The following is an 11,341-nucleotide window of genomic DNA, read 5'->3' on the forward strand; positions in this document are numbered from 1 at the left end:
AAAGACGACCTTGTCTTAGTCATAAATTGGTTATGGACATCAGACTGAGCATCAACTTGCTTCACTTGAGGGGGAGGGTGTGGCTTAACTAAAGGTTGATAAAACGCTGGAGGAGGATTTTGGAATGGTTGCTGATTTTGCTGGAATGGCTGCTGAGTTCCTTGATTATTCTTCCAAGAAAAATTAAAATAATTCAGCCACACTTTATTATAGGTCATAGAGTATGGATTGCTAGGCGGTGTTGGAAAATTTCCTATTGCTTGAACCTATTCCATAGGAATATTATTAACATCCTCTAGAGTGCACTGATTATACAAATGAGGACCCCCACAAATTTCACACACATTCTACATCTACATGACTTGAAGTGAGATGGTATTCTGCTGCACCTATTTTATCAATGATCCCCCTTGAGCAGTAAGCATTGAAATGGCATCTAATTCATACACCCCGCTACTCTCTTAGTATTTTCTCACTCAGTAGGCCATTGGTAATTGTTCATAGCCATCGCCTTCAATAACTCATAGGCTTTATTAGCACTCGTGCTCATGAAAGCACCCCCCGTTACTACAGCTATGATTGTGCGAGTAGTAACACAACTCATTGTAAAAATTACTGACCAACATCAATTTTTCAATACCATGATGGGGACACTTCCTTAATAGTCCCTTGAAATGCTCCCAAGCATCATACAGTGATTCCTCATTAGTTTTGTGGAAATTGTTAATCTCTTCACTTAACCATGCAGCTGAGAATGGAGGAAAAAAATTTGACTAGGAAGTTTTGAGTGAGCTCCTCCCATGTGGTAAAAGAGTTAGCTTGTAAGAAAATCAACCAACTCTTAGCTCAGTCCCTTAGTGAAAATGGAAATTGCCTCAATCTAGTAGTGTCATCGCTCACCCCTTTCATCTTAAAAGTTGCACAATGCTCTAGGAAATTATCTATGTACCAATTTGCATCCTTTGTAGTTAGCCACTGAACTGGATAATAGATTGGACCTTTTGCAGAATTTCTGGCTTGATCTCAAAGTTATTAGGAGTAACTATAGGAGGTCTAATGCATGAGTGCACTCCTATAATAGTGGGGAGTATGTAATCTCTGAGACTCCGCATCCCTTGAACCTGAGCTTGAACAGTCGCTGCCCCTCTAGCACTGTTGGCGATATTATTCACTGCATTCCCTTAGTTTGCAGCCATCCTAGCCTCCAACCTCTTATTCTTTCGGTTCTTTCAACAAGTTCTCTCAATTTCAGCATTCCACGGTAATATCTCAGATAATTTTCCACATCGCATAAACCAATACTACCGAAAATAAGAGGATTAACACACAAACCAAGTTAGAAAAATTGATAAAGGACAAGCAATTAGAATAAAAATGAACTATTTTGATATTAATAAAACAATCATCAACAACAATGCCAAAAACATGCTATGGGATTTCTGTGCATAAGTATACATAATCGTGGACAAGTAATAATAATGATAATGAAGATCGTTTCTACGAGGATTTTTTACCAATTACCAATAACTAATATTTATTTCTATTTTCCTTATAATAAGTCATTAAGAGAATATTAATACTAAGAAAACTTAGATTAACACTAGTAAACTCAGGGAACAACTTTTAGAAATTAATTCGATGGATGTAAAACTAGAACATTTGATTTTATCTTCTATCCACTCTAGTATTTCATCAATACAATTTCTACTAATCTTCTCCCCATTGTGATAGTGGATTAACAAAAGCGATATATATTCTTACTATGATATATAAATCTCAACCTATATGCAAACTTTCTACATCTATGTGATAAATTTAAACACATAGCAGACATTAAGCACAATAATCCTAAAGCTACACAAACCATACAGGTACTCTTGTCGAATATCAAAATTTGTGTTTATTCACTTATAGCATAATTAACACTCATTTCTCAGATTTTGAATTCAAATCATATATAACATACAAATGATGGCCAATCAATCACAAGCATTAAGCATAAACTTGAATAAATCACAATATAGAAGAAAAAATCATAGAAATTGTATTAAATCAATAAAGAGTTTCAAGAGAATCTATTAAAGCCCTAAAAAGTAAGATTAGTTCATATTCATATCCACAACATCTATCAAATAATAAAAAAAACATTGAAAGAAGACATCAAAGGAAAAGAGAAGAAAAACTCTTGTAGAAGTCTTTAATCTTGATCTCTAAGTACTTCAATGTGTTTCTTTTGTTCTACTAGCTACCAAAAGTCCTCAAAATCGCACATAATTAAATTTTTATAGTTTCCCTTGCGATTTTATGTGAAAAGACCTTGTTGCCCTTAATTAAATTAGGTTTGCGTTGTACGAATCGATGGGGTTGTAGCGCTACTTATTAGCGCTGGGGTGCCAATTCTTCTTCTCCTGCAGTCTTGCTCTCTATCTTCGATAGCGCTCGAGCGCTAATTCTTCACATGTCCTCTCTGTGTGTAATATTGTTGTAGCGCTAATAACATGTGTTGGGGCGCTAATTCCATTTCTCTAAGTTCTTCAATTTGACTCTGAAAATGCTCCAATTTTTCGAAAACACTCGTAAACTCTCCCATGAATTGTAATCACTTCAAAATAGCCAATTTTATCCTTTTTCGAACCTATTTTTTATCATTTCACTCCAACTTGTATCCTTTACCATTTTCACCTGAAACAAGAAACAAATAAGCATAAAATTGCACAATTTTTTTTAAATAACTAAAATATAACCTAAAACAATCTTTAAATTGAACCTAAAATGATCTGAACACTATGGCTCTTGAGTTCACAATAAAGCTGAGTAATTTTCCTGATGAAACACCAAATGTGCATTTTTTTTGGGATTTAATAGGCTTAGTATGGTAAAACATTACTTCCAAATCGACCACATGGTTATTGGCCATTTTTTACTTGACCAGCATGTCATCAATGTATACCTCCATATTGTGTTCGATCTGATTACCGAACATTTTGTTCAGTAGTCTTTGGTAAGTTTCTCTGGCATATTTTAATCCAAATGTCATCACATTGTACAATAAATCTTGTGTTCGATCATAAAGCTTGTGTGCTCTTGATCATCTAGGTTCATCATGATATTGTTATTTCCATAATACGCAACATGTTTGGCTGTAGTGTCTACTAACTGGTCGATCCTAGAAAAAATGAAGCAATCCTTTGGACATATCTTATTCATGTCAGAAAAAATGATGGAGGTCCTCCATTAGGAACAGGAATTGAATTCGCTATCTAGGTGGAATATTTTACTTCCCAAATAAAGTTACATTTAAGAAGTTGAGCTACTTCCTCTTATAGGGTTGCCCCCTAATCTTTTCCGAGCAGTCTCCACTTCTGCTACTTGGTTGGTATGTTCTTGTCCATATTTAAAGTTTCACTACCTTTTCTATGTGGTTTTTTCAAATATAACTGCTGGGAAAAGTAGTATTTTCTCTGCCATTTTTTCAAAATATCCGCGGAGAAAAGTCCCTTTCCCCATGTACTTTACCCTGACCCTTCACTCTCCTCATTTCCCTTATTCCAGTTGCGCGCAATAAAGGAAAACATATCCTCCCCAGTCACGGTAATCACCATCTTCACCCTTTTATGTTTTTTTAAATCTGGTTTTACATTTTTTAATGTATAAAAAATGGTTTAATTTATTAATTCTATTTTTTAATATTTAATTCATTAACTTTTAATAAGATAATAGATTTTTAAAAAATTTAATTTAAAATTACACACGGCGCTGACGTGTCTAAGACACATCATCATGTAAAGAGCCACATCAGCATTCTGTTAGCCACATGTGTTGAAAGTTAACGGAAGTCCTTCTTTACATTACTGTGAATATTTCGGGGGGAATTTTTAACGGCCTGAAAAAATTAGGGGGCACAATATGGTAGTGGTAATAGTTCGAGGGTTAAAAATCCTAAATAGCCTTTTTTTTTTAAATTTCATTCCACATTAACACTTTAAATCATGTATATATTCATAAAAATGATTTATTTTAAAGATTTAGGGCAAAAATGAAGAAATTTTGAGTGGATTTAACGGGGTTTTAATGTATGTTTATAGGTTTATTTTTTTTTGGCAATTTTTTGACGTTATTGAATGTTTTGGGAGGATTAGAAGAAATTTTCATGCTTCAAAACAGGTATTGATCTCTTAAACTTTACTTTGTTTTTTTTTTTTAATATTTCAGATTTTTTGACATTAATACGTAATGTATTTATTTTTTCATAATGTTAATATTAATTATGCTCACTTAAGGTTGTTTAGGTTTAAGTTTTATTATAAGTTTGGATACTATGGATTTAATGCATGTTGTGCATAGCCCATGCATGGCCAAGGTAAGGAGGTTAAACATGTTTACTTGAATGCTAAAGTTTTTGGAATGCATGTTGTATGCTAATGTTTCGGCACATGTACATGGGAAGGTAAAAGGTGGACAAAGGTAGCCTCAATATTGACCATGGTGGTCGTAGAGAGGAACATAAGTGCTTCCTAGTAGTATCTTTCCCATTTACATGCATAGTGCGCACATAAGTTTTATGTTTGATGATTATGATGATGATGATGATGATGATGATGATGATGATGATGCTATGTCTTTTTATGATATGAGATTATTGTTTGGTTATATGATGTTTTCTTTATGTTGATATTTGGTTTGATTCTCCTTACTGAGGATTAGCTCACCGCTTTTTCCTCTTCACAGGCAAGAATTGATTATGTAATGGCATGGTGAGCGGGGACCATTCCAAGAAAGTGAGGGTACCGTACACTACAACAAATAACCCTTTCTAAAACACAAGAATATAACTTTATTGAAAAAGTATTATAATAACTAATAAGTAAAGTAAAAAATTCGGTAATGAAAAAGAGGGAAATGAAATAAAAAGGTGGCATCTGTGGAAAGCCCGCTCAAATAAAACATATTATTATTTTTTTATCTAACTTTAGAATAGTTTCAGTCACTTTTCCAAAAGTGAAAAAACCTCCTCATTTCCAATCTCATTCCAAACCCAGTTCTTCTTCCTCAACTCTGAAACACCCAAACCTAACCTTCTAGAGGGTGACATTCTCCTTCGTTTGTGCTCGATCTTCGACTTCCACGACCACACCCCATCAACGGGGAGCTCTTCAACTCAAGCTACTGGAAACAAAGAAATTCAGAAGAAAATGAGTGAAAAACCAAGCGTGGTTGTTAGCTTGGACTAGAAGAAGAAGATCAAGTGTGAGTAATACTTTCAGGGTTTGTTCATGGGCCTCTCCTTTCACTCAAGGAGCAGATTGAGAAGGTCAAATTTTTACTTTTTCTTTCTTTTCTTTCATCTGGCTATTCCTTTCCTTTCCTTTCCTTTATTTATTTAAATTTTTGGCTTATTTTAATAGAAATTGTGGGTGGTTGAGTAACTGGGTTGTTTATTGGGTTCTTGAAACATGTGAGGATTTTATCCAATAGCCGAAAACTGATAAATTTTTATTATCAGTTTGAGGAAGAAGAACACTGCTGCTTTTTCATCACTGATCAGTGATTCATCATTAATGTTCTCTTTGTTAATTTTATTATTGCAACCATGATAATAGTGATCTCTGTTTCTATGTTCAAATGTGGTGTGTTTTAGGCCTGAAGGATCCTAATCGGTCTTTTCCTGCTAGTACCGGTGATGCTGCGGGTGTTGGTCTTTTGAAGTGGCGGATGCAGAGCACTGATGAATACATGGTGCTTTAACAAGTAGGGTAAAATATTTTGTGGCTCGTCGAGCATTTGGAAAGCTTGCATTTCTCACTCTAAGAGATGATTCTGGGACAATTCAGGTATCCCCACCTCAGCTTTCTGTCCTTACAATGATCTTGCCATCTCTTTGTTAGATGGATACTTATAATAAAGAAAAAATATGATAATAAGATGTGATTAGGTGGTTTAGTTCTTAAAAGCATGTCTATTTTATGGGATGCTTAATCTAAAATATATAAGTTAGTTACCTTCTTTTAAAAAAAAATGGGGTGTTTTCCAAAGTTTGTAAATTTTGGCGGGTAGGGATGGTTTCTTCATAAACTTTCTATAAATCTTTGCTCACATTTAGTATGGAAGAATCCTCACTCAAGTTGTTCAATGTTTGAAACAGCTTTATTGTGAAAATGTGAGATTTTTAAGTGATCAGTTTGACGAGCTTAAGAATCTTGTTGATATTGGTGACATACTTGGTGCAAGTGGCTCAATTAAGCGAACTGAGAAAGGCAAGTACTAAAAAATTTTATCTTTTGCACCTATTTACGATTAGGTGTTGATTGTTGAATTTATAGGTACTTCTGGGTGAAGCTATTCTTACCCTATTTGTATTGGAAGCTATTTAGATAAACCAATGCCATTTATAAAAAACGCCATTGGCTTTGACTGGCTTCTTACTTTTTTTGTGATTTCCCTTTGAGGTGAGAAACTAATTGAACTTATTTCTTTGTTTCTTTAGGGGAGCTTTCTGTCTATGTGAACTCTTTTGCAATTCTTACAAAATCTCTACTGCCCTTGCCAGACAAATATCATGGTCTAACTCGTGTGGATAAGCATTACCGGCAATGGTAAGTTGAGTTTTCTGTTTCTTTTTCACAGTTTGAGTGAGGGTGTCTCTTATGGGAAATAACAAATTGTTTTCTACTGGATGATGATATCCCACAATTCGTTGCAGTGGTTCTTGCAAAAGACTTGTCTAAATGGCTTTTTAAATAAAATATATATTTTTTGGGGTATACTTGGTTATAACTGAACTTTACTTTTCTTTTAAAGGTACATTGATATGATTTCCAATCCTGAAGTAGCTGATGTATTTCGGAAGAGAGCAAAGGTAAGTCAGGCTGAGGAGTAATTAAAGACCTTTTAGTTATTTAAAGTATATGTTCTTTCCAGAAATAGTATTTTTATTAACTTGAGGACCTTAGAACTATCTTACATGATTGCTTCAAGTGTACTTCGCTTCTGATGAAGTATTTGAATAGACGAAAATAGCATTAAATGACCTTTCCTGTGTTGAAGCACGGTTCATTGGATTTTATTTTTTTCTAAAAAAAAGGTTACAGGGTTATAATTTCTATATTAAGTTCCTTAACAACATTAACACTTAAGGAGATAATTTATTTATGCAAGTTATGGATATTTTATCTTTCTTTTGAACAAATTTGCTCTATATATTAGAGTGCTTACGGTGGTTGAATGTATTTAGCAATTATGGAGTTGTTGAAAACTTGAGCAAAAGAAGGATGGTATACCAAGTTGTTTCTAGTTTGGGCATTTTGAAGTATACATATATAAATTCAATATTCTTCCCTAGACAGAGTGTTTGAGGCATCTTGCTGTTTATACATCAAAGATGTTTTGCTATTTTTTCTTTTTGGTGGATTAGATTGTATCAGAGTTACGCAAGACAGTGGAATCTTTTGGATTTCTCGAAGTTGAAACTCCAGTTCTACAGGTTTGTGGATTTTCTAACCGTTTTATTGTCATATGGTTCATATCAAGATTTAACATTTCTATAATGGAATTTGACTTTATAGTTTGGCTGAGTTCTTATGTAAGATTACCTTTACTTCTGGTGATGCCTGTTCAATTGCTTAGCTTTTGTTCTTGGCCAAGATACAACTTATAGAATACCCTATTCTAGAATTTTTAAAAAAGATAATGTCTAGTTTATTGTAAAGATAACTGGAGGTTGAACTGTTGAAATACTTAGCTGGGAGTTCTTTTGGTTCATATTTTATAAATTTTTATTAACTATATTCATTTCCAGGAATAGTTTTTATTTTTTCTATATATGAAAATTTTTTGGTGCCTTAATTTACATACATTAGTATTGTTTCTATTTGAAGGTTGGTTTTTAATCGACTTAATCAACTAGGGAGCAACTGGTGGAGTAGAAGCAAGACTATTTGTTACCTACCATAATTCGCTAGGAAGGGATCTTTATTTGAGGATAGCAACTGATCTCCACTTGAAGAGGATGCTGGTGAGGATTTAAAGTATATTCATTTTCTTTCAAGTGCTATACTAACATGCATAATCTCTTCAACTGCCCTCTAGTATTTCCAAGGTGTAATTTCTCCAGTTTAACTTGGTCATTTTCCCGAAGCTGCTTTCTAATTTTTATTCATTAGTTTGTGTGTATATGTCAGATTTTATCTCTTCCATGGCAGTATTGTTTTCCTAAGCAAGTTTTTTCTGTGTAAAGATTTTATAAAACATTCCCTGTTTCCAATGTAGATTTCTCAAGGCTGACAATATTTATAAGAAATTCATTTGTCTTTTAATGATAATTCTTGAGCTCTTCTTTATATCTATACAAGAGAACATATACAAAAAAATTCCTATTCGTCTCTATGCCTACACCAAATTTCTCCTCTTTATAGATTTTACTTTTTTTTATATTGGTTTATAAAACTATTCCCATTCATTAGTTTATTAAAGTTCTCATTTCTTACAATATATATATATGTATAAATGTATATATTTATCGAGAGAGAGAGATGTGCACAGTGTGTAGTTTTCTACTTAGTACTCTCAGTGTCGACATTTATAATCTTGTCCTTGAAGATCAATGCATATTTGCATATCCATCTAATTTATTTTTGTTTTTTTTCTTTTTCGTTTGTTCTACCAAACTTTTTCACTTGCACGCACGTTTTTGGTTCCCATTATAAAAAAAAAAATCGACTATCGTCATTTACTTTTCTCTCCATATTATTTTTAATCTTTTGCACTAAAATTAAATCTCTGTGGATGACAGGTTGGAGGGTTTGAAAAAGTTTATGAGATTGGTCGAATATTCAGAAATGAAGGGATTTCAAATCGTCACAATCCAGAATTTAAAGCAATGAAATGGAGCATAAGATTAAGGCCTGGAAGATGTTTCACAGTTCCTGTAAGATTGGAGGCTTTTTTATTTCCTTCATTCTTGGACTAGGAAACTTGAGACTTACAAGAGGTATATATACACATAAAGAGGCTGGTAAAGAGGCTTATTTTTATTACTACTTTGTAGGTTTTTGCTATTTAGTTCTGTTGATGTTTAGCTCTCTGTGTCGAGCTATGGCTTTCATAAATCTTGTTCTCCTGTTGAGTTTTGCAGTACGTACTGAATTAGAAGAGGGGAAGGAATGCATAGTTGTTGGAACCTTGTAGAAGCACATGAAACTCAAATTATATCTTGTTATTAGATTGTTGTTTAGATTATATTTTGAAATAATTTTGATTGTCAAATTATATACATTTATGGTTTTTATTTCGTAAAGAATCTGTATTATATCTTGTTATTAGCTTGTTGTTATCTCATCTCTTTAGGAGTATTTCAACCATTGTTTTCTTCTTCTTTGTGTTTGCTTTTAGTTTGGCTGGTAATTATTCCAAGTCAACTAATACTCATTTTTGGTGTATACTCGTCAGGCTTAGGAACTTTAGCACATGGTTTTGTGTATAATGCAAGATACATTTATATATAATTAGTCAAAATTGTGCTAGTACTCTCTGTGTATATATGTTATTTTTTCTGCTTGGTGCCACTTACACTCTATTTTGGTCTTTGATTATAAAAAAAATCTGCACATTCTTGTTGATTAAGATTCTAGGTCCTATATATGGATGCTTTGCTAAGCTCTCTTTCCTAAATAAAAGAGTTAAGTTGGAGGTATTATTAACAAATTTGATTTATTGCATTGCAATTTAATCAAATACTTTTCTGATCTTGAATTTTTGTAGCTTTTGTGCTGTAAAGACTGTTCTTTCTCTGGTCTTCATCAAATAAATTGAATCCTTTAGTGCAGAAATTAGCTCTAAATGAGTAAGAATCACTACAATGCATGCAATTCTCTTATCTTGTTGTATTTGAATCATTTACAGTAAGTTAAAGTCACTAATTCTTATTGCAAAGCTAAAACAATGACATTATTTTAGACCTTTATAGTCTGTTTAATAAAGTATGTAATTGTCTGTTCAGTGATCCTCCCCCCTCCAAAAAAAATAGAACTCTGAATGAATAAAGTCTGTCTAGTCAACTTACTTTTCTTTAACTAATAAAGTCGGTGGCCAATTGGAACTCTTATTCCTTTTATATTAAGCCATATAATATTGTTTTTGTATTGACTTCTGTAATTTATATTTGCTTTCTCACTTCACCATTCTATATCTTTTGTTGATTTACTTCAATTATTTATCTTTTCTTGTTTTTTCTACTCCACATTTGGCCTAATGTTTATATTATATTTTTATTCTTTTATATTGCCAAGGGAGCCTAGATTTAAGATGCTTGCAAGTTGAAAGTGCTTGTCATATATTAGACCATATTTTTCCTCATTTATTGTGTTTAGTTTTAATATTTGATTATAGATGCTTGCCTTATATTGAGTACTAATTTCAGAAAATAAGAGAACTTCACTGGTTCTATAGCAGGATTTTACATGATCTTTCTGCATCTTCTTTGCCATGCCACTTAGTCTCAAATTTGGGTTTGTTGAATTGGTTGTAGTGTCTTTTATAGGGTTATGTATATTCTTCCCCATGCCATATATGATATCATGGTTTGTTTGGATTGAGTCATGTTTCTTTCTTGTTCATTTTATTTGGTTGTTAGTTGTATTATTGTTTTGCATTAGTGACCCAGATTCACATTTCTTTCAAAAATAGCTTTGAAAATATATGTTATATCAACTCCAAAAATTAATGGGTTATATTTATATATATTTTCTTGTTTATCTATTTATCTTTGACGTATATTAAATAACATATAACAATTGCTCATGGTTGCCATAACTACTATATTGCATTGTACTTTAACTTTCTGTTATGTAGCTAACCCTTGATTTCTCCTTTTATGTTCTGCATAATTTTCTGTTTTTTTTACTAATGTAATTTGTACATTTGTTATGTGTGGAATTGTGGTAGCTGAACCACAATATTGGATCCGAGGGTTCTTTTTTGGGGTTTGGTTTCTTGGTTATTTATCTGATTGTCTTTGTTTTATGGTTATTGTGTTTGTTCTATTATATGTTTTGCTCTTCTTTTTTTTAGTTTGAGTTTCTATCAACATTTTATATAGCATCATAAAAAATCCATTGCATTAGTATTATTGTTATTTACACAAAATAGCAAACCATGTTCTATGGTCCTCTTTTTTCTCAATGATATGTCAGTAGCACATATTGAGGTATCATACATTTTCAATGAAATTTTAGGATATTTATCATATCATGACTGGCATTTTTGCTGAACTTTACTAGCTCTATGCTGTTCAATGTCTGTATCCATTTGCATTGTTTATGAGTTACACTATATTTTATTTGAGTTC

The 11,341-nt window shown here is 32.6% G+C and overlaps 1 protein-coding gene and 1 non-coding gene across 2 annotated transcripts; both read left to right on the top strand.

Moving 5' to 3' along the window:
• The first annotated feature begins 636 nt into the window (after window positions 1-636).
• On the top strand, window positions 637-744 carry LOC133813334 (small nucleolar RNA R71). The gene has a single exon (XR_009884357.1). It is a non-coding gene; the product is annotated as a small nucleolar RNA R71 (small nucleolar RNA).
• A 3,817-nt stretch (window positions 745-4,561) lies between these two features.
• On the top strand, window positions 4,562-9,140 carry LOC133828043 (lysine--tRNA ligase, chloroplastic/mitochondrial-like). Its single transcript, XM_062258842.1, has 9 exons — window positions 4,562-4,646; window positions 5,639-5,736; window positions 6,101-6,254; window positions 6,485-6,593; window positions 6,799-6,856; window positions 7,412-7,480; window positions 7,904-8,011; window positions 8,789-8,923; window positions 9,075-9,140. Exons 1-9 carry the CDS (start codon window positions 4,562-4,564, stop codon window positions 9,138-9,140), a joined length of 882 nt encoding a protein of 293 aa, XP_062114826.1.
• Window positions 9,141-11,341: the final 2,201 nt, after the last annotated feature.

This window comes from Humulus lupulus, chromosome 1, assembly GCF_963169125.1.
Source record: "Humulus lupulus chromosome 1, drHumLupu1.1, whole genome shotgun sequence".
In the NCBI taxonomy this organism is placed as follows: Eukaryota; Viridiplantae; Streptophyta; class Magnoliopsida; order Rosales; family Cannabaceae; genus Humulus; species Humulus lupulus.